Source organism: Penicillium mononematosum (genome assembly GCF_028829835.1).
Source record: "Penicillium mononematosum strain IBT 11891 chromosome Unknown utg000001l:1.0-4488741.0:1.0-4491989.0, whole genome shotgun sequence".
Classification (NCBI taxonomy): Eukaryota; Fungi; Ascomycota; class Eurotiomycetes; order Eurotiales; family Aspergillaceae; genus Penicillium; species Penicillium mononematosum.
This window is the reverse complement of record NW_026643271.1, coordinates 2,964,620-2,985,126: the sequence shown is the minus strand read 5'-3', so window position 1 is coordinate 2,985,126 and position 20,507 is coordinate 2,964,620. Positions and strand designations below refer to the sequence as shown.

Below are 20,507 nucleotides of genomic sequence, written 5' to 3'. Positions count from 1 at the left end.
ACGGCGTCCCCTCTTCCCCAGACAAGATAGTCTCTACCCTCAGCCACAATTAACATGTTGACCAAAGACGTCCTATCTCGTATCGGATTAACACTGCATCTCGCATGACAGAACCATCTATGTAGACAGTTAATAACCTTCTCCGCATTCCAGACTTGATAAGGGCGATCCGATTTGCGTTCACTATACACTAAAACAACTTTTGATCTTCGACTTTCTATTCTCAATGTATCCTCGAGCTAGGTACTGCCTAGGAGTAACTTGCGATGACCATGTCGACACCTGAATCCCTATGGGGAACTATCTTATCGACCCCGACGAAGAAAGTTGTGGATGTCTCTCTCATTCTCAGTATCTGTGTATGGCTTGTTATCTTGGTCTCGCGCAAGTGGACAGCCAGAGCCAGAGCTTCGAGAAGTGATCTAGAGAAACCCACTGCAGGTGTGAGAGGGAAGGTAACCAGGCCACCGGGTGGTAAGTAAATGCGGGATATGAGCACATACAAGAATGAGGAAGACTCACTGACTATTGCTACATCCATGTAGAATGGACTCCATCGGATTTCAAACGGCCAACAGCAGCCCCATACCCAGACTGGGATGTCCACTCGACAAAGCCAATTCCCTACCGGCCGTTTAGATATGGCCCGTATGTTGAACAAATCCATTGAAGATATTTCTGGCCGTCTTCTAACCTTTTCTGGCAGAAAGTACTACATCACGCTGGGTCTAAGAAGCATGAAATGGGACGAATGGATCGGTGAGTCGTTCTTCGATAGTAGCATGCCAGCCAGCCCATTGACCTCATATATCCCGAACACAGAGCTCGACAACCACTATCTGAAATACCACGCCGACAAAGCACGCCGCGTCAAAGAGCGCGGGAGCAAATGCTGCCATACAGCACCAGAGGCAATGGATTCTGCAATCGAACTACTGGAAGAACTGTAAGAGCAATCAAAGCATACCGACGTATATCCAAGAACCCCCTAACACCCCTCCCACCAGATGCGCCTACCTCCCCGAAAGATACCCAAGCATGTTCACCAAGACCACAACGGGAATAACCAACAAAGTAACCAACGAAACCTTCAACATAACCCAACGCCCACTGCCAGAGGACCCAATGGCGACAGCAGCGCGACTCGTCCAAGACGACCTAGCGCTCATGATCGAGCGAGCAGACGGCGAATACTACCTGTTAGCCGGGGCGATCCTGCTAGCGGGGTTCTGGCGACTGAGCGACAAATTCGGGATGCGACTATCTGAAATCCACACATCAGGCGACGTGCCGCAATTCAAGAGCAAGCTGGAGAAAGGGATGCTGAATTTCTTCCGGCGACTACGACCCGAAGAGCCCGTTCTGCGGAATAACTATTTCATCCAGGTGGACGATAACCTGGCGTGGTCGCATAGTATTGGGTCTGAGGATGCGGAGACGGTGTCGTGGAATACGGCGGAGAAGAACCGCGCGATTGAGAATCATTTCTTTCGCTCGGAGAGGCAGTCGTTGAGGAGATTGCCGAGATCTGGCGCGGTGGTTTTTACCATTCGGACTTATTTTGAGCCTATTACTGCCATTGTTGAGGAGCCTTATGTCCCAGGGCGTTTGGCGGATGCGATCAGGAGTTGGGGGGATGATGTTGGTCGGTATAAGGGGAAGGAGAAGTATCAGGACGTTTTGTTGGAGTTTCTGGATGAGAAGCATAGAGTGCAGGTTGAGGGGGGGATTGGAGGTTGAGAGGGAGGATGAGGTTAGGAGTTACCCTCTTTGAGTGCGATGTGGTTACGGGTTTCATGAATGATGTCTTTCGTTTATTCGATTATTTTGATGTTTCTTTCCAATATCATGGCTATTATATGCAATTAGTGCAATGCCTGGGCTTGATCTCTAAGCCGTGTATCCAAATGACCTCGACAGGCACAACAAATGTAGTAAAAGAGCATGCTCAGAGGGGACCAACTCCATATTCTTACACTCGCTGAATTCATTTAACGTAACTCAGACTCAACCAAGACAAATCATATATCCGCAATGGGCCCAGCTCTTCGACCTCCACCCCGTCTCGCGTAAGCCATCTCACGCTCCTCACGCCAGGAGCATTCATCACGGAACTCGCAGATCCGACATTTCCACGCGTCTATGATATCCACACCGCGAGGATCTCGCTTGCCGCGCCACCAGGTCATCTGGTCACTGAGGTAGGAGGTGAGGGATGTCGGATCGAAGAGGAAAGATCGGCTTCCGATAAGCTGTCTCTCTTGGTCTTCGTTGGCGGCGGACGAGAGATATCTAGCTGTGAGCACCGGGGAGAGGAGGGTTGAGTATTCTTCCAAGAGCTCTGGCTGGGAAGTTGAAGGGATAGATGGTGCGATAGATCGCGTGTCGGAGGAATTTTCGGGAAGGAATGTGAGACGGAGTTGTTGTATCATGAGACTCCAAAGACGGGAAAGGTTGTTGTGTGTTAGGAGCATGCCGGTCGAGTCCTGGCTAGCAGTAGGAGGACCCTCGTTCTGTTCGGATTCTTGGGAAGAGAGAGCGTCGAAGAATTGGTCGTTCAGGCCGCCAACCTCCGAGACGAAGGCGTTCGTGAACGGTTTCTCGGCGTCGAAGTCGTAACGAGCGGCCAGGAGGTCAATAGTGACATCGTCGCTCGTGATCAGCCGGTTGAGCATATGGTAGTAGAGTTGCAGCTGAAGAAGAGTAGGCCGGAACCCTGAACTTTTGACATTCGGGAGTGATCGGTTACCCTTCGTCTTCACGTCTGTCAAATAAATCCGGGGCAGGTTATAGACTTCTGCAGGCAGTTCCTGCTCAACATGCCCCGTTTCCTCATCTCCATTCTGTCCAAGGTCAGAAAGCTTCATTCCGCCTTGCGAAGAAGAAAGCAAAAAGTCCGACAAGGACATCTGATACTCCGGCAGCGCAGCGCGCGACGCTACAACATCTGCATAGTACCCAGCGGCAGTAGCCTCAAGCTCCGAATCAGGACACTCATAGGACAACTGATCAATAATGCCATTGACAAATTCCCCATCGACAACGCCCCAAACCTCCAGCTCACGCGTAACGCCATACTCGCGCAGCATGCGCAGTCCCTGGATAACATTCCATATCCTGAGACCCCACGCGTCCTCTTTAGTCGTGATTTCCACGGGAACAGTAGTGTAAATCTCATCTTCGAGCGTTTTGTGCATGGAGCTTCCCTTCTTCATAGCAGCAGTCCTCTTCTTCCGCCCATGTTTCGTCAACGTGAACCAGTACTGCAGCTCGCACCAAGCCGGCGAGACCAGATCAGTCACCGAGAACGCTTTGTTGGGTGCTTGCCGGAAGCGTTCAACGGGGGATCGAGTATCGAGCGCCGCCTCCGCGGGATCCTGCTGTGTCCATTCGAGCGCGCGCGCTGCGTTGCGCTCGCGTTCTATTTCTCGGCCCTCGGTTGAATTAGAGTGCTCGACTAAACGCTTCGGAGAAGATGTCGTCAGCTCAATTCAAGTTGGATGTAATGGGTCCAATCTATTGGAAAAGTGTGGATGATCAACCGCAAAGGGCAAGGGGAAAGTAAAGACGAGAAAGCATACCAGACGGGCTGTGCCTGTTGTTGTTACCAGCGCGCGGATTTGACCTCCCCATTGCACTCGCACTCGCACCCCATCTAACCGCCTGACCTGGTCGAGGCTGCCACTGCCGCCACGGCGAACGAGGCCCTTCCCGGCCCAGCACCTTAGGCAGCCGGACGCTAGGTGGCTCAACGCCATCCTCGATATCTGCAACGAGTGCTTCTAAAGCTGCCGGTTGCAATGACTCGAGATCGGCGAGTTCTGGGGATTTTGGTGCGGTGATGGGTTCGACCGGTGTTGGGGTCGAGATCCAAGTTGGTGTCGAGATCGAAGTGGCGTCGGCATCGGTCGCGTATTCCGCGACGGCTTTGTTCAGTAGTTCGTTTAACAGATCCTCTTCATCTGGAGTGAAGTCGGATCCGTAGTCTGAGTCATCCTCATTTCTTTCTGGGCAGGACATGCCTGCGACTGGAGGGGATCATGCTCTAGATCGGGTTGATGTTCGGGTGCGTCATTGCAATGTGCCTAAGTGAGGAGTTGCCTTAAGAATCCGGTTGTTCTTACTGGCCGGCCATCACATACTGGATGATTGTAGAAATATTGAATATTACATAGAATCATAGAATGCAAATTGCAAATTAGCAAAAGAGAAGTCTATTGATCTAAGTAATTGCTCTTGGTATCCCATGCATCGCTTTGAAACAAAAAAAGAAACATCCCCAGCCAATATTCGGCAGGGTTCTATAAATCTATACATCCAATCGGCCCTCAACTTTACTTTTATGTCTTCGTCTCATGCATTCATGCATTCATGCAGTCCCAGCAGAGATCAGATTCCCCCCCAGAAACAGCATTCAATGCGCCAACACTCATCCCCTCTGCCGCAGCAAGCGCCTCAGCAGCCGCAACCTCCTTAGCAGCCTTCTGGTTCAACCAACTCAAATAGGTCTGCCAGCCGACCGCAATGCACCCAGAGAAGACGTTCCGGAACTGCGCCGGCACATACATAAAGCTGAACGCAGTAACAGCCGGCCAGAGCTTGACGCTGTTTTGGATGCTAACGGGAAGAGCCTTCTTCAACCGCTCCCACGTTTCGTCGAGCGTCGCACCAGCAAGAAGAGAGTGCACACTGAAGAAGTACGTGTTAAAAACGGGAGTAAAGCACGTCTGCTGCACAACGACCTTGGTCAAAATCGACAGGAACTTGCTCGGATAGTTGAAATGGTTTCCGAGGAACATGAACCTAAGAGCGGGTTATGTCAGTTAACATGTACACACGCACACAGATATCCCCGACATCGTAACAATAGATAGAGACCATTGGTCGTCTGTCACATAACAAAACCCCACATCACAGAACATACCAGTTATAAGACGGAATACTCGACCCAGCACCAACACACAAATGCCGCAGCGTCCTAAGCGGATCATAACCCGCGCTCACAGTTCCCCCATCCCCCTGAACCGCAACGCCATCTTCCGAGTCCGATTTCGCAGGCGCAGGAACCTCAGAAGGGAACAGCATCTGCGCGCTCAGATCCCCACACAGGTAGATAACGATCGCGCTCCAGAACTGCGTCGTGTACGGCTTTTGCTCCTGCACGCGCGCATACCATCTTCCCACCTTCCCCACCGGGCCGGCCTTTATCACCTCGCGGAATCCGCGACTTCGCACGGGTGTGGTCGTTGCTCCGGCTGCCGCTGTAGCGGGGGTTGTGTCTGGCAGCCGGGGTGGAGGTGAGGTTGTTGAATGGTGCGAGTGCGATGGGTGTGCAGGTGTGGTATTTCTGTCGCCGGATGTCTTCCCTGCGGAGGAGTCGGAGTTGTATCGGCGTTGTGGGCGTGCTTGGCGCAATACCTGGGGTTGGGATCTGGGGGTTATCGGTCGGCGGAGGGTGGAGGTTGAAGATGAGGTCGAGGCCCTGGATAAGAGGCCATTTCGGAGGGGGTTCATGTCCAAGGCCACATCTATTATTTACAAGTGAGAATAGTTCAATGTTGAAAGTGGAAGTAGAGAAAGTTGTCAGGAATGACAAAACAATGAGCTTTGAAATCCGACCTCGGGGATTGTGGCGATAAGAGCCGAAAAGCGGGTGAAACTCCGAGGCAAGGGCCGGATGCAGGTTCCGATTAGGGTTGGGTTTATTGTGAATATTTACTATATAGAAGGCATACATGAAAGGGGGGTTCTAAGATGAACATTTCAATTGATATTTCTGTGAAATCAAACCCAAACTCCGGCTCGATACAATGCAATCCCATAAAAACATTAATCGGATGAGGTTGCCCTCAGTATGTATGGATGATATGAACGGGTATCAAAATAAAAACAAATATAACACGCAAAAATGGTACTTTTTGTGACACGGGGGGAAAGGGGAAGAGGAAGAGGTCAATAGAAACTATGATTAGAGTGACACAGGCATGTATAGGTATGGCAATGCCCGGGCAAGAGATCGTAAGGTGAGAGTGGATATAAACAAGCTGCTCAGCAGCCGTCTATTTGAAGGAGTCACGAGTGTGGACACGGTCAATGTCGTAAGGATTTCCTTCATAGGTAACCGAGCGAGCCAACGAGCCAGCAGTGCGAGTGGAAGCAACAGAGTGCGCATGGCTGCGAATGCGCTCCGTAGAAGGGAGTTCTTCAACACCGTCCTGGGACTCGCTGGAGAGCGAGCCTTCGGGCACAGGAGCCTCTGTGCGGTCGTATTCCACTTTCTCCTCTTCCGCCGGCGCTGTAGTGACCTGTTCCTGGAGCTTGCGCATGAACGCATCGGACTGGGCGGCGAACTTGCAACGGGTGCGGATCGCGGGACCGTACTTGTAGAACAAGAATGGGAATGGCACGCAGGCGAGCGCTAGGAAAGCCGGGATCGACGATGCCCAGTGGATACCCAGGTTCTGATACATGTAGGTGGTGAAGAGAGGGAAGGCAGCACCGAAGAGCGAACGGATGACGGAGTTGGCAGCTAGCACGGAGGCAGCGAAGATGGTGTAGGAGTCAATGAGGTAGTTCATGATGCTGAGGAAGACAAGAACCATTCCGAAGCCAAAGGGGACGCCAGCTGCAATGCTGACCATGAAGTGGATTGAGGGATAGTTGGTCCATGCGAACCAGAATAGACCGATTGGGATTGCGACGGATGCGACGAGGCAGGGCGGGAGACGTGCTTCCGGTGGTGCGAAGCCATTATGTTTATCGGTTACCTCGATATAGCGCTTATTGTCCCAGAGCGAGTAGGCGACGGCAATCAACATGCCGATCATGATACCGAGGAAGGCAAGGCCACCAACACCCTGGTTCCAGCCGCGGGACTGCTGGTAGACAATAGGGAAAGCGGCAAACATCATATACAAGGTACCGTAAACAATAGCCATGTAGAGAGATAGCAAGAACACAATAGGCTCCTGGAACAAAAGAACCCAAGGGCGGGAGAGTGACAGTTTGAACGACTCCTTGAGAGAGACCTTGCCTTGGTCGATTTCAAGCTTACTCCGGTAGACCTTGCCCGACAGCTTTGAGAGCCTCTCCGCACGGCGGCGGAGAAGCACGGGCGCATAGGTCTCAGGGATCGTCAGAGAGCCTATAATCCAAACAGTACCAGCAAAGACGGCAAGGAAACCCATGACCCATTGCCAGCCACCGTCACTCATACCAATGAATCCACCAGCGATGGGGCCAATGATAGGGCCGAGGAAAGGTGCAGCGGCGAACAGACTCATGGCGACACCTCGCTGCTTAGCGGGAAACATATCCGCAATGACACCACCTGCGTTGGTCAAAGGCGAAGATCCAAAGGAACCGGCGAAGAACCGAAGGATGATTATAGACCAGGCATTCTGAGAACCTGCGACACCGGCATTGAAAGCTGTGAGGGCGGCATAGGTGGTAATGAACAGGACTTGGCGACCAAACAGCTCACTTAGTGGGGCCCAGAGCAATGGTCCGATCTATACCCAAGCAAATAACCGTCAGTATGCATGTAAAGCAGATTTTGGGCAAGCTCAAGAGCCAATGTCTGGAGGGTGGAGGACTTACGGCGAAACCGAGAACGAAAAGTGAAACACCAAGAGTGGCAAGCTCTTGCCCGATATTGAACTGCATCATGATCTCTTGAATACCGCCGGTATAGGCAGATGATACTAGTGAAACAGCCAATGTTGCGATGGCCACAAGCATAGTAAAAGTCCATTTCTTCACCTCGCTGAAGTTCATGGGATTGCGAGGGTCATCGGGGATCCATGTTACTGCAAAGGGGTCCTCATCTGTTCCTGAACCGGGGTATGTGTGATCAATGATCTCTTGCGTGACGACGCCCTGATCAAAGACCAAGCGCCAGTATGGGATTTTCGTTGGGGCAGAGGGCTCGATCTTGTCGATCTGAGGCTCTGAGTCAGCTGCCATGGTGGGCAGGTAGTGAATTAAGGTTGTGGTATATACGAGTCGACGGTATTGGAAGTATTGGAGGTTGGTTATGTGCTTAAGGTGAAAAGGAGGGGTGAAGCTTTGCGGGGGAAAGACCAATGCCGAGGGAAATCAGTGAATTGGAGACGGGCCTCCAGTTATATATAAAAGGGGGGGGGTTGTAGGATTATGAATACAATATATGCAGATAAAGTACGGATAAGTGGAATCCGGTTCTCAGGGAATAGGTGGGCCCCGGACCCGGACAAGATATTTTTGAATCAAAATTTGACGTCTGGGCCCTTTACAAGGTTATGTTGTTTTGGGCATATATTGTATATTTTTTATACACTTTAGTATAAAGATTTCAGACTGATTTATATCCGTCCACTTCGGTGATATAAAGGCTATACGTAGTACAAATATGCATACCCTAGCCCTAGAGGTACTCAGATGCAGACTCAGATGCAGCCCTGGAAGTAAAAGTTGCTCTTATCTGTTTGCAGCCACGTTGTTATGCCACGTGATTTATGAACGTTTTATGTTGAGCAACTCGGGTACACGGCATCGATCTGATTGGTCAACTGCACTGCAAGTTTCAACATCCCAGAGGTCCTAGCGTTTCTGTTCTAGTCTATTCTACCTAGATAGAGATTAATTAGAGATTAATTTCGTTCTCTAATATTATACATAACACCACGGAGTACTCCGTGCTCCGTGTACAACATATAAATAAAGTACAAATAAAATTTAACAAGTCAATGTGCACACATGGACATCGGGCCGTGCATAACCTTCGGAGTCCACACTCGGACGTTCCACATGGGACTCGGTACCTTGCCGAAACTACCGAAGCTTCAACAAATCTAAACTTCCCTGGATCGGGCAATTTAAGGATAATCTCCGGTGCACGTACAAAAATGGAGTTTATGATTATTATGACCGGCAAACTCCGTGCACATACTTCGTATCCACGTTGTGATTGATAATTATCAATCCTCGAGATCAGGCTTATGCATGGTGGAGCTACTATGTATAATATTTTCTAATCCAGCCCCTGTTTGAGTACATAGATCGGCAATCAGGATGCTATTTCCGATGCTAACGCGTAATTTGCTTATGTTGTACATTTCAAAATGTCTTTGGAATCTGATCCAAGCTAGGCACCAGCGCTGTGCTTCGCTCCATCGAATGTTGTGTTGATCGAGTTCACCTGGGGGGCCATCAGGCCACCCATGGGCTAATATCAGCCATCTTGTTAGGCACGCGCGGACTCGAAAGAGAAAAGGGGGGGGGAAATAAAGGCGTAATCATTTGAAGACATCTCCTGGCCCCAAGGTTCTAGTTTCAGCTAGGAATCAGTTATGTGCATGGATGTATCTCTTAGAAATATATATATTAGGCTATAAAAGGCTATATCTCCAGGGTTCAGCCAAGGTTCGGTGGTACTGGCGGGTAAAACTGCACGCGGGTGGCTTGCAGAAAAAATCAGTTCAAGGAGAAGTTTGGAATGAAAGAGAAGCCACCAATTCCACGGGAGCTAGAATTTTCTACGCTCCCTTGGCGCCTTCCTTTAGCCTCAGGCCAGGTAATGTGGATCTACTGTGAATAGATACATTTGCATCCGGGCTATATGGTCTTGATCTTGGTACCCAAGAGGGTTATACGTGTCAACTCATATCAGTAGATGCTTCTCGGCTTCAGCTGCTTAGTTCTCTCATTTCGAAGATGTTCCAGTCATGTTGGCTGTAAGATCAAAGAAACAAAACACGCGTTCAAGTCACTCTGTCCCCACTTAAAACTGCATGACAGCTGGGGACACATAAACGGCCATCTAGCATGTGGTTCAGCCTTGCAAGTAGAGCCTTGCAAGTAAAGAACGATTTTAAACATAGCACCAAATAGATCACCTGCTTAAGAATCAATGCACGTGGTTTCAGACTGTCAAATTTACCGTACTGGAAATGCACTCGACTTGTCTTTCTTTTACATACTAGGTTTGATACCAGCATCGACAAATGTGTTCATCTGATCTACTCCCTATCAGGGTTGTTCTCCGTTCGAGGACTTGTCACACGTATAATTCTGATCTATTGGTCTAAAGAGCAATGAGTCATTCTGATGTTCACCCGTGGACCTACGGTACACCTGGGGAGGACTACCTACCTGGTACTACTGCCCTACAGTGCCTATGACGTGTTAAGCTCACTATGACTCAATCCAAGTCCAGCTCGCGGGTTTTCTTTGGAGTCAGGTGCTTGTGTGGCGACCGGATTGGATTATGGGGTCTACTCAGGGCTTTTGTATGGCGGGTATGAACTAGTCGGAAACCCGAGTTCAGGTTGCGCGCTGTTTAATTCTTTTTTGTTTTCACTGCTTGATTCATATTGTATTATACAATTTGATTGGAGACTTCCAGGTTCCTCGTTAGATCGGGGTTAAGTAACGGTGAAGTCATAGTCGAGTTTCAGACGAGTCACATTGAGTGCACATGTATGTGCTTTCGCATGGTCAAGTCCCAGTACAAGGCGGCCCACGTTCTTTTGGCTGCTTTTCCAAGTGAGAAATAATTGCTTCAATCTCAATGTCCAATGTCTGTTTGTTGCTGCCTAATTATAAAAGTCTCGTACTTATGATGTTTGCCTCTTGTTGCGCAAGGAAAACCTTCCGGGAAGGTTCGGGGTGTAATCGAACCATTTGTTTTCATATTGGCCTGAGAACAATCATGTGCAAAGATAGACTATTCTATTGTCGTAGGCTAAATTATTTCCATCTCATTTTGCTTAGGCAGTGTTGTTGGGTGTTGGCACTATAGCCCTGTATGGATATGCCGCCAGTTTGAATGGGGTGAGGGGTATCGCCAGGGCTTGCGACCGTCGCCTTGCATACGGGCGCGAGAACACAAAGAAAACCCAAACACAATGCAGAAGACCGCCCAAGTCCAAGCGCACCAGTAACTACAGAAGGCGCGTCGATTGCAAAGATTTACAGAAGGAATTACACGCTACCGTTTACAAGGAAGAAAAGAAGTGATGAATCATAGAAGACGGCATTATAGCGTCTTGTCATGAGATGATGCGCGCTAAGGCATCATGTTAAAAGGGAGCCCCCATAATGTACATGCCCATGACTGACCCATCAATCGATGGTGAGCAGTAGCATCGATAAAAAAGCAAATTGCGAAGCAACCCGGTGCCGAAACCCATTGATATTTGAAAGCAAACCCATCATGTATCGCCAGTAGTCATGATAAAAAGATAAAAACAAAACCCCATGATCGCCTTTCAGAAAACCAGCTCGTTGAAAATAAAGAAATTACGAGCGCTCGCCACGGAGACGGCGGGCCAACTGGATGTCCTTGGACTGGATGGTGACACGCTTGGCGTGGATGGCGCACAGGTTGGTGTCCTCGAAGAGAGAGACGAGGTAAGCCTCAACGGACTCCTGGAGAGCACCGATGGCAGAGGACTGGAAGCGGAGGTCGGACTTGAAGTCCTGGGCGATCTCACGGACCAGACGCTGGAAGGGGAGCTTGCGGATCAGGAGCTCAGTGGACTTCTGGTAGCGACGGATCTCACGGAGAGCGACGGTACCTGGAGATGGACCGTTAGAAAATGTTCCAGTGTATGCTTGATGGATGCCTTGTTCGACATGAGATAGAACTTACCGGGCTTGTAGCGGTGGGGCTTCTTGACACCTCCGGTAGAGGGAGCGGCCTTGCGGGCGGCCTTGGAAGCGAGCTGCTTACGGGGGGCCTTGCCACCAGTGGACTTACCTGTTTGAACAGTCAGTAAAATGTTTATTGTCAATGCGTCTACGCGTCACCAAATCCCTGCCTCGACGCGAGAACCTGACTAATCAGGAGGCGACGGCGAGGTAGAAAGGTGAATAATAAAATATGATAAAGAGATACTTACGGGCAGTCTGCTTGGTACGAGCCATCTTTGATGATAAACTTGATGAAAAGTGGTTTTTGTTGATAAAAGAGTTGGTTGGCGGAGGATGGATGTAAAAGGGAAGAGAGAGGTGGGTGGGGAAGAGTATTTGTAGGAGACGGGAGGGGGGGAATTGATCTGGAAGGGAGCCACGAATCAGGGGAAGTGAGCCGATCTGGATCAGTCAGGAAAATCTGCGCGTAGGACTGGGGACTGCGTAGCGTGTAGCCCAAAGACTGATTTGCGGTGAGCTCTGATTCGCTGAGCTGGATCAAAGTGCTGGTACTGCCAACTAAGCGAGCTCTAAACCAATGAGAATGCAGGATCAAGGAGTATAGAATGCCAAACCCTTGAATTCTTGATCTTGCACCCAACCTCCTTTGGATGGACAATCAATGCATTTTGAAGTATTCGACATCCTTTGGAATGTATAATTGTTCCATTTTTATTGTAGATTTACATTGTTGGTGGTGGATTATAGTAGGATCAAAGATGGGCCACGGCAAAGTCGGCGTACCAACTCTGGGGTCTCCCGGTAGATCAAGGTTGGTCTGTGATCCTGCACTCTCATTGGTGGACGCCATCCCTAGCGCGTGATTTCCCAGTCCTCGTTGATTCCCGTATCATACAAATATCCTCTGTCCACTTCCGTTTCCTTTCCCTCTTTTTCCATCAATTCCATCGACAACCTCCCAACTACCAACTCCACATCTCCTCTTCTACAAACCCCTTTTTCCTTTTAATCCATATTCAATATGTCTGGCCGTAAGTTACTACCCCGCACTTCCATTTCTTCAACAAGAAGCGCGTTCTAACGCGTCTCATTTCAGGCGGCAAGGGTGGAAAGGGTCTCGGCAAAGGTGGTGCCAAGCGTCACCGCAAGATTTTGCGTGACAACATTCAGGGTATTACCAAGCCCGCTATCCGTCGTCTCGCACGTCGTGGTGGTGTCAAGCGTATCTCCGCTATGATCTACGAAGAGACCCGTGGTGTCCTCAAGACCTTCCTCGAGGGTGTCATCCGTGACGCCGTTACCTACACTGAGCACGCCAAGCGCAAGACTGTCACTTCTCTTGACGTTGTCTACGCTCTCAAGCGCCAGGGCCGTAAGTTTCCATGTGTCTTTCCATTCTACAACGCGTCTCTAACCTTCCTCCTCAGGTACCCTCTACGGTTTCGGTGGCTAAATCATTTGTTCTTTTCTTTTCCGGGCTGGTTCACGGTACGACGGGACGTTGGGGTGTTCTCTGATTTATTTTACTACAACTGTCATGGGTCTCTGGGTTTGCTTTTCATAACACTCGATTACCAATATTGCGCGGCCATAGTGCGCGCTTCTGAGCTTTTCTGTATCATAGCGGCCTCCAAATTACGGCTGGCACCATGGACATGGTGGGATCAAGCACTTAAAGTGCGATCCGATACGAATACAATTAAAACTTGAAACAATTTTGGCTCTTTCGGTCTCGCTTGTAGTATACCTCGCGTCGTGTGTCTTGTGACTTGGCATGTTGTCTATTTGCTTGGCTTGTGTTTTGGTGTTTGATACCCTATTCTCGGCGGCTGATGCTTGGTCATTTGACGTTTGCAGGTTTGAGGTCTCGTGGCTTGGGTTTGCTTGACGCGTTGTTTTGCCTGTCTAAGGCCTGTTTTCCTATGCTCAGCATCAGCCCACCATGAGTTATGGATTTTGATTAAATATCTGTTACAGATCTAGTACTCCTACCTACGTATTTCTTAAACTCTCTAAGTGGCTACATGTATTCTATCGTATGCCATGCTACCGCTGGTTTCTTTGGTGCTTCCATGACGTGTACTGGGGAGGATATACACATGTCTACGACAACCTCATCTTATTTTTCCGTAGACCACCTTTAGTTACATATATAATATGCTTGATTGCCATCGTGATCTGATCCTTTGACCGATGGGTTCAATCCGATTCGAGGGCTGTGTTGTGTGGGTAGTACGTGTGGTTCGGGTTATAAGTGGGCGGTATAGTAAAAATATATATCGAACCTTACATTGGGTATGGACTGCCAGTCAACACGTGGAAAAGCATAGAACCCACATACAATGCACAATCAAATATTGAATACACCATTAACAGTATAAGTGCTCTACTCATAGCCGTACAGACCACACACTGTGGCGTGGTGAGCAAAGACCTGGAGATTCGCCACCCACTTGTCGAAGTTGAAACCCCCGAAACGGCAGTTCAACTTTACTTGGCGCTATAGAACATGGTAAATTCCGACATATGACAACGAACCGGCAAAAGCATTTCAACTGGGTTACGAGAGATACATCGAAAAGCCAGGGTCGAAATTGGACCATAGTATTATCCCTTTTAACTACAATGAAAGTCCATTTGTCAAATGAAGACCGAGTTGACCCTCCCAAAAGGGGAGCCTTGGCACTACAACTACCCTTCCGGGGACACATCAGACGTAAGTAGATGGTCCGAGGCGCTACACCCAAAAACAAAAAAAAAAACAACATCCAAATAGATTGAGGCCACTCCGCTAGATAATAAATGGTGCATCACCAAAGCGAGGAAGGGTGGCAATTGACTCCCCACGACCCAGGCTCCAAGGCACTGGCAAACAAACAGCATATGCAGGCAGCAAACATCAACACGTATAATGCCAGGTACATGCGAGAGTACCCAACCACCGTCCACTGTTTGCCGGTCAAGGCTATGTATACCCATACATGCATACGGACACCTAAGATAGCATCCAAGTTGGTCAAAATACCCGACCACTGCCTGGTAACTTGACGGGCCATCCACATCCAGAAATTTGAATATGGATGAGAACAAAATTACGAGGGCCCCCAATGAATGGTCTAAATAATATGCACAGAGAAAAGAAAGACGGGAAAAGAAAGACGGCGAGTCATCTGAAACGAAGCTTAGTGTAAGGCCGAAATGCAGGCAAACACTCCTGGACTTGCATGGGTCCCCAGGATTCAAGTCACCCATGGAAGGAGACAGGAGGGAATACATATGTACCTCTTTCCCCCTTCTTTCTCCGCATTGTGATTCTCCCCACCACCCGAGGTCATAAACCAAAAGAGAGCCAAGCACCAGTACCACCAAGCCCTGTCATAACTTTGTCACCATGGAGAAAAAGACACTATTAGGAAAAAGGAGACAGTTCAAAGAGCTTCTCAGGGGCCTAGCAAGGTATCATGCTACCATGCGAGTGGGTAGGAAAATCACTAACGATACCGCAGTATACACCTTGACCACAAATACAGCGACCTTACCATTGTGTGTGGCGACAAAGAATATGCCGTGCACAAGTGCATAGTCTGCCCAAGGTCGGATTTCTTTGCGAAAGCTTGCGATGGTGGATTCGAGGTAAGATGCACACTGAGATGGCGGGAACAAGACCAAAAACGTTGCCCCGGCTAATCAAACACAGGAATCGGTCACAAACAGGGTTGTACTAGAAGAAAAGCCGGACCTAATCGAGCGGATGATTGAGTATCTATACACTCTGGACTACCACTTGGAAGTTCACTCCCCAGAAACAGAGCTTTCTGGGCACCCAAGATGGAGAAAACCCGGAGGATAGATTGGAAGAGCTTGATGACATAGACGAAGAGGCAGCGACCGCGTGCAATACCCTGTCGCTTCATATCTTGATGTACTCGCTCGCTCGCCGACTACTCATCCATGGGCTCAAGGCTCTCTCTAAGGACAAGTTTGAGAAAGAGCTGGCTCGGGTGCGGCTGGACTCAAGCACGTTCCCGCACATTATCTCTGGGATATACGGCTCAACACCCGAAAGCGACCGAGGTCTACGGGACCCTCGCATTGAAAATGACGGTGGATAATCTCGTGGCCCTGAGAACTGCAGCGGGAACCGGAGAGGAATCAGGACCCATGGCTTTTCCGGACTCATTGGCGAAATCCACGCCACAATTCTCGTCCGATCTGGTTTTGGAAATGGTGAACAGAACGGCAGCTGGGGTACTCACTCTGAAGAAAACCTGAAAGACTGAAGCGGGACCTAGGAATAAGATAGAAGAGTTGATATGATTCAAATTGCATTGGAAGCAAATTGTAACTGCAGTTAAACCGTATATTACGTAGGCGACCAACCCCGGGAAAACTGCACAAAGAAACACAATCAGCCGCTGTACATACTAGAAGGTGAGCAGGAAGCGACAAACTGAGACCAACAACCTGGTATCAGACCAATGGAGGCAATGCCCATGTAAAACCAAACCAGCGGTTCGACACCCCAGGCTGAATTGGCTGACGCTGTAACAACTGATCAACACCACAAAGTCTGAATAAATCCATGTAAACATGAGGAGGGCAAATAAGGCCGCCATTGACAGGGTAAATTGAGGCCGAGATAGAGGACATCAGATCACTCTGACCACAGCATTCGACTGACGGGGGCTTGAAGGTTCCGAAAACCCCATGCTGACCGTCAAACTGATATGGCCTTGCTGACTTCCGAATTTCTCGCCTCTAGTGAAGCTGATGAGATTTACTCTTCTCACCCCGTCCACCCTCGCCCGCCGAAATATCTGTCAGTCTACCCGGCCGACTATTGCTGAATCCCCTCTACAGACAGCCCGGATGCTCACTAGAAACTAGTCCTGATTGCCGAACGAGAAGACAAACTACGCTGTACGCCGAGAAACCTGCCAAAAGCGACACTACGAACAGTTGATGAACAGTGGATCGCATATTGGGGTCTTGTTCGGGAAACATCCATGGGGCTGCTGAATACTGAAAATGAGCACGATGGAATCAGACCTGTTCCGAACTGTGTAGGACAAGAATGTGTCGTAATTTTTACGAATGACTGGATATGGGAAGAGGAAGAAAAAAAAAAAGACCAAAAAAAGATAGACATAGCATGTCCTGGTTTCGATCCAGGGACCTGTTGATTGTTAGTGATGATGTTGTGGGTGAAATTGGATTCGGTTAAACGTACCTCCGGGTTATGAGCCCGGCGCTCGTTCCCCTGAGCTAACATGCTGGAACGTTGTAAATCAGTATCCTCTTTGACTACATTAGCCAGAACAAGTAAGGCAGATTTTACACATATAGAAAGATCGATCACTCTGAGTTTTACTTGAAGGGCTACATCACCACTGTAAGGCAATAAATCAGTTTGTGATCATCTATTACCCTTCTGTGGTATACGGATATAATAGCCCTGAGAACTCGTATATAAGAATCCCATACTCTAAACCAGCGCCTCTAGGGATCCTTCTTTGGAAGCTGAAATTTCCAGTATTTAGTTACCTTCTCCTGCCTGTTCAGGAAATGCTGATGCCTTGCAGGTTGCCGCCTCATATCAAGACGGCATCTTGCAGTGTCAACCTATAGGCTCATTGCTATCCGTAGTGTCCAGCCTAACATCGGTGCATAATCTCTATTGATGGTAGCTGAGAGAATCTCGATGTAACCACATATCCTTGTGTCACCAACAAATGTGGTACAGAAAGGACTATATCTATCTGTAGGTACTGGCCTCATTCTCTATATTGTCAAGGACATACGAGCCGGACTCCTATCTACTCCAAGGGTCAGCTACCTAGGACATTTGAAGGGTCTATCAAAAGGATTATCGCAAGGGATCGACCTGAAGGCTGGGTCATGGGGTGCTTGGTCATTGGTGGGCCCTTGGTTTCCAGTTCTATACAGTATAGGTATTAGATACCAGCAAAAAGTATAATTATATTTATTGTGTACTATCAGAAACATGTGGCATTCTGGAATGCAGGGCTAGATCGTGTCTAGCTTCTAAAATTCTAGAATGCACGTGTACATAGATAACCAAGTAAGGAGTCTACCATCCCTTGCTTCTATGAGCATAGCCACAACTCTTTTCTCAACAAAGCTCCTTGGAGCCTCCTTTCTAAAAATTTGCTGACTCAAGATGACGAAGCACATAGTATATGCATACGCGGCTAGCCTTGAGGATCTATACCAGACACGTGATAGCCCTTTGAAGTTGCCAAGGTGTGAGTCAGAACAACCAGTCAGTACCGACGACCCCAAAATGACAAATATCGGGATAATCAATAATCAACTACACTAAGATGTGTAAAGCGCAAAAAAAAAGAAAAAGAAAAACTTGTCTGAACACAGATTTGAAAGCAGGAGCATGGTCCTCCGACAATGTCGGCGGTGCCCGGAGGCCGGTATTCCGGAACGAAAATAGAAAGCTTCCAGAAGAATTCGAAGAGCAACGCTTTACTGAATGCAGGACTAGCGTCATGCACAAGCCACGGAAATTTCTTCTCGAACATACCAGAAATACCGAATACGATTACCTGCAGATCGTGGCTGCACTAAGTGTCGTATGGTAACAGGTTAAACCGGCAACTTGAACGGCGTAACGGCATTACCGAGAAGTGGCTGTGCAGCCATAGCTGTGGCAGCCAATCATTTACATTGAAAACTTTTTCACTCTGCATTAGGCTGTTACTAAATATGATCCTGCATGACAATCTCGCAGACCCGTCACCGAGAAACCCGGATTAAAGTGCTGACATATGTAGAATTCTTTTTGGTCGGCATTGCATGCCGGTGAAAATTTTTTCTCCGTGACTTTTTGAGTCCTTATGCAGGGGCCCTCTCTTGGTAATGAGCGACAGGATCAATGTCTACCCAATTGAAAAAAAGGATATGTACATTGTAAACGAGGATGCCTTCGGTAGGCAAATCCGTCAATAGATCTACTATCCCACTATATCTGAGTGGGCCCTTGGATCTGAATACTTGGATCAGCTGAGGCTGGTTTGCCACTTCCCCGGACTCTGTAGGGGCCACGTTTTGGTGTACCCTTAAGGAATTCGCCAAGATAAGAAAGGAGATTAGTCGGGAATTGGGCCAGACTGTTCGGTAAATACGGGCAGACCCCGGACCCGAGTTGGCGTGTCCAGACCGAGAAAGTCACTTAGCCCCGAGAACGTGCCGGTCGGGTTTATCTTGCGCTAGTGGATTTCAAAGGGAAATCCCTAGAGATCACATGGCACCCGTTGGACTATTGTTGCTGCCTTCTGTTTTTGCCTCCAAACAAGATATAAGCTGGAGAGTCGGATTTTGCCGATGTTGTTCGGTTCGGAGGCCATTGGTCTGCAATCTGATACTCCGGAATCTAGTGTCTTAGCCATGTGCATATGCACGGTTGAAGGATGACAGCGCTAAAACAGAAAATTTCGAATGTAACCCGCAGTACATGGCATTCTTACCACGCTACTCATGGTGTTCCGCGTGCTACAAAGCCCGCGCTAACGATTTAGCTGATCTACAGGGATCCGAGCACTGGGAAAATATGAAAACACAAAATTCAACATTCATACTCCAAATTAATACTCCAATTTTTATTCCCAACACTTTTTGAGTCAAAGGGAAAAACATATGATTCACATGTGATCGAGTCATCGAATCATCGAACAATGCAGACCACAAAATTAAGGCAATCAGCCCACAGTAAAGAGACCATGTGACCATGATCTTAGAGCCTTGCGCATGGGATTCTTGTGTAGCGTAACAATGATAAACCCAGATGGGCATTTCCCGCCGAGCCTATGCCAGAGCTAAGTCCTGTAGAGACAAGCGCTTACACCTGGGACAAATGTAAGACATGGGAAGTATTCGCCCGTGGACGATAGCCCTTCGCTTAAGACAAAAAAATTAAAATTAAAAAACCCGTGGTGACTCAAGATCTGGGATCAGCTGGTCATTAAATTTCTATATACAAACAAGATCCATGGAGCCGTGTCCAACTTCAGCTTATCATGCCATTAGATATATGGTCAGCTGACTGTCGCGTCTGTCGAACTACGGCCGAGCGGAACCCGCCGATTGGCGCGTAGTGGGGAGACATCGCAAGACAATTGCAAGACAATCCCAGCGGAATCGGAAGACAGTTGAGAGACAATTACTTCACAGCCTCAATTTTAAGTATTCGAGTCATGGAATTCGTGTACGAAGAAATGAGAAGAATGTGGTCTGCACGGTGTAGGAATGAACGTTCTGACGACCGAACCATTGGGCACCAGCCACATGGCTCCATCTCGATGTGGCTAGTGTATCCACAAAGAGAGTACTAGCTGTGTCTGGACAAATAATTAATATACACGGCCGAGTACTCTTCGGGTCTCAATTATCCATTCCTAGCGACGTCTGACTCACCGGAAATAGTACGGAGTACGGAGTAGATCAGGCCGAATCAAATTCCCAACGGACCAAAATTTAGTATGCGAGATGGGGACAAAAAACAAAACTAAGGTGTGGCTCAGCCCTAGGGATATCTCGGCATCTCCACCCCCATTTTCCTAATTTTGGCCCTGGTCACCCGAGTGCAAATCGGAGCTAGTTCTAGATTATGCGACAGAATTTTCTTCTCCCTTTTTACTTTATTCTCTAAGCGATGTACTGTAAACCTTGGCTGAATGTTTTGCCCGGAATTCTCGTAAATAAAATTAAAAAAGTAATAATAATATTATTAATGTAGATCTTAAACAATTCCCATTGACGCCCCAAAAGCCCAATCATATAGAAATATAGGTATGGTGGATCCTTGTGGCTTTTTTTTGTATATCCTGTAAGCCACAAACTTC

General features: G+C 48.4%; 8 protein-coding genes across 8 annotated transcripts; 4 read left to right on the top strand and 4 right to left on the bottom strand.

The window, feature by feature from the left end:
• Positions 1 to 266: 266 nt before the first annotated feature.
• Positions 267 to 1,740, top strand: N7519_001109 (heme-dependent oxidative N-demethylase family protein; the record flags this gene model as incomplete). The annotated part of the gene is made up of 4 exons (XM_057287887.1): positions 267 to 474; positions 546 to 648; positions 707 to 946; positions 1,008 to 1,740. 4 exons carry the CDS (start codon positions 267 to 269, stop codon positions 1,738 to 1,740), a joined length of 1,284 nt encoding a protein of 427 aa, XP_057153970.1.
• A 281-nt stretch (positions 1,741 to 2,021) lies between these two features.
• N7519_001108 (exonuclease V) lies at positions 2,022 to 4,020 on the bottom strand (the record flags this gene model as incomplete). Its single annotated transcript, XM_057287886.1, has 2 exons — positions 2,022 to 3,457; positions 3,582 to 4,020. The coding sequence occupies 2 exons, from the start codon at positions 4,018 to 4,020 to the stop codon at positions 2,022 to 2,024; spliced, it is 1,875 nt and encodes a 624-aa protein (XP_057153969.1).
• A 341-nt stretch (positions 4,021 to 4,361) lies between these two features.
• N7519_001107 (Mpv17/PMP22 family protein) lies at positions 4,362 to 5,514 on the bottom strand (the record flags this gene model as incomplete). Its single annotated transcript, XM_057287885.1, has 2 exons — positions 4,362 to 4,803; positions 4,925 to 5,514. 2 exons carry the CDS (start codon positions 5,512 to 5,514, stop codon positions 4,362 to 4,364), a joined length of 1,032 nt encoding a protein of 343 aa, XP_057153968.1.
• A 545-nt stretch (positions 5,515 to 6,059) lies between these two features.
• N7519_001106 (MFS transporter) lies at positions 6,060 to 7,965 on the bottom strand (the record flags this gene model as incomplete). Its single annotated transcript, XM_057287884.1, has 2 exons — positions 6,060 to 7,511; positions 7,600 to 7,965. The coding sequence occupies 2 exons, from the start codon at positions 7,963 to 7,965 to the stop codon at positions 6,060 to 6,062; spliced, it is 1,818 nt and encodes a 605-aa protein (XP_057153967.1).
• Positions 7,966 to 11,280: 3,315 nt separating this feature from the next.
• hhtA (histone H3) lies at positions 11,281 to 11,907 on the bottom strand (the record flags this gene model as incomplete). Its single annotated transcript, XM_057287883.1, has 3 exons — positions 11,281 to 11,558; positions 11,633 to 11,740; positions 11,883 to 11,907. The coding sequence occupies 3 exons, from the start codon at positions 11,905 to 11,907 to the stop codon at positions 11,281 to 11,283; spliced, it is 411 nt and encodes a 136-aa protein (XP_057153966.1).
• Positions 11,908 to 12,655: 748 nt separating this feature from the next.
• On the top strand, positions 12,656 to 13,087 carry N7519_001104 (histone H4; the record flags this gene model as incomplete). The annotated part of the gene is made up of 3 exons (XM_057287882.1): positions 12,656 to 12,665; positions 12,731 to 13,006; positions 13,062 to 13,087. 3 exons carry the CDS (start codon positions 12,656 to 12,658, stop codon positions 13,085 to 13,087), a joined length of 312 nt encoding a protein of 103 aa, XP_057153965.1.
• Positions 13,088 to 15,025: 1,938 nt separating this feature from the next.
• Positions 15,026 to 15,746, top strand: N7519_001103 (BTB/POZ domain-containing protein; the record flags this gene model as incomplete). Its single annotated transcript, XM_057287881.1, has 4 exons — positions 15,026 to 15,090; positions 15,141 to 15,267; positions 15,332 to 15,393; positions 15,446 to 15,746. The coding sequence occupies 4 exons, from the start codon at positions 15,026 to 15,028 to the stop codon at positions 15,744 to 15,746; spliced, it is 555 nt and encodes a 184-aa protein (XP_057153964.1).
• A 49-nt stretch (positions 15,747 to 15,795) lies between these two features.
• Positions 15,796 to 16,521, top strand: N7519_001102 (uncharacterized protein; the record flags this gene model as incomplete). The annotated part of the gene is made up of 2 exons (XM_057287880.1): positions 15,796 to 15,882; positions 16,402 to 16,521. 2 exons carry the CDS (start codon positions 15,796 to 15,798, stop codon positions 16,519 to 16,521), a joined length of 207 nt encoding a protein of 68 aa, XP_057153963.1.
• Between the last annotated feature and the right edge of the window lie 3,986 nt (positions 16,522 to 20,507).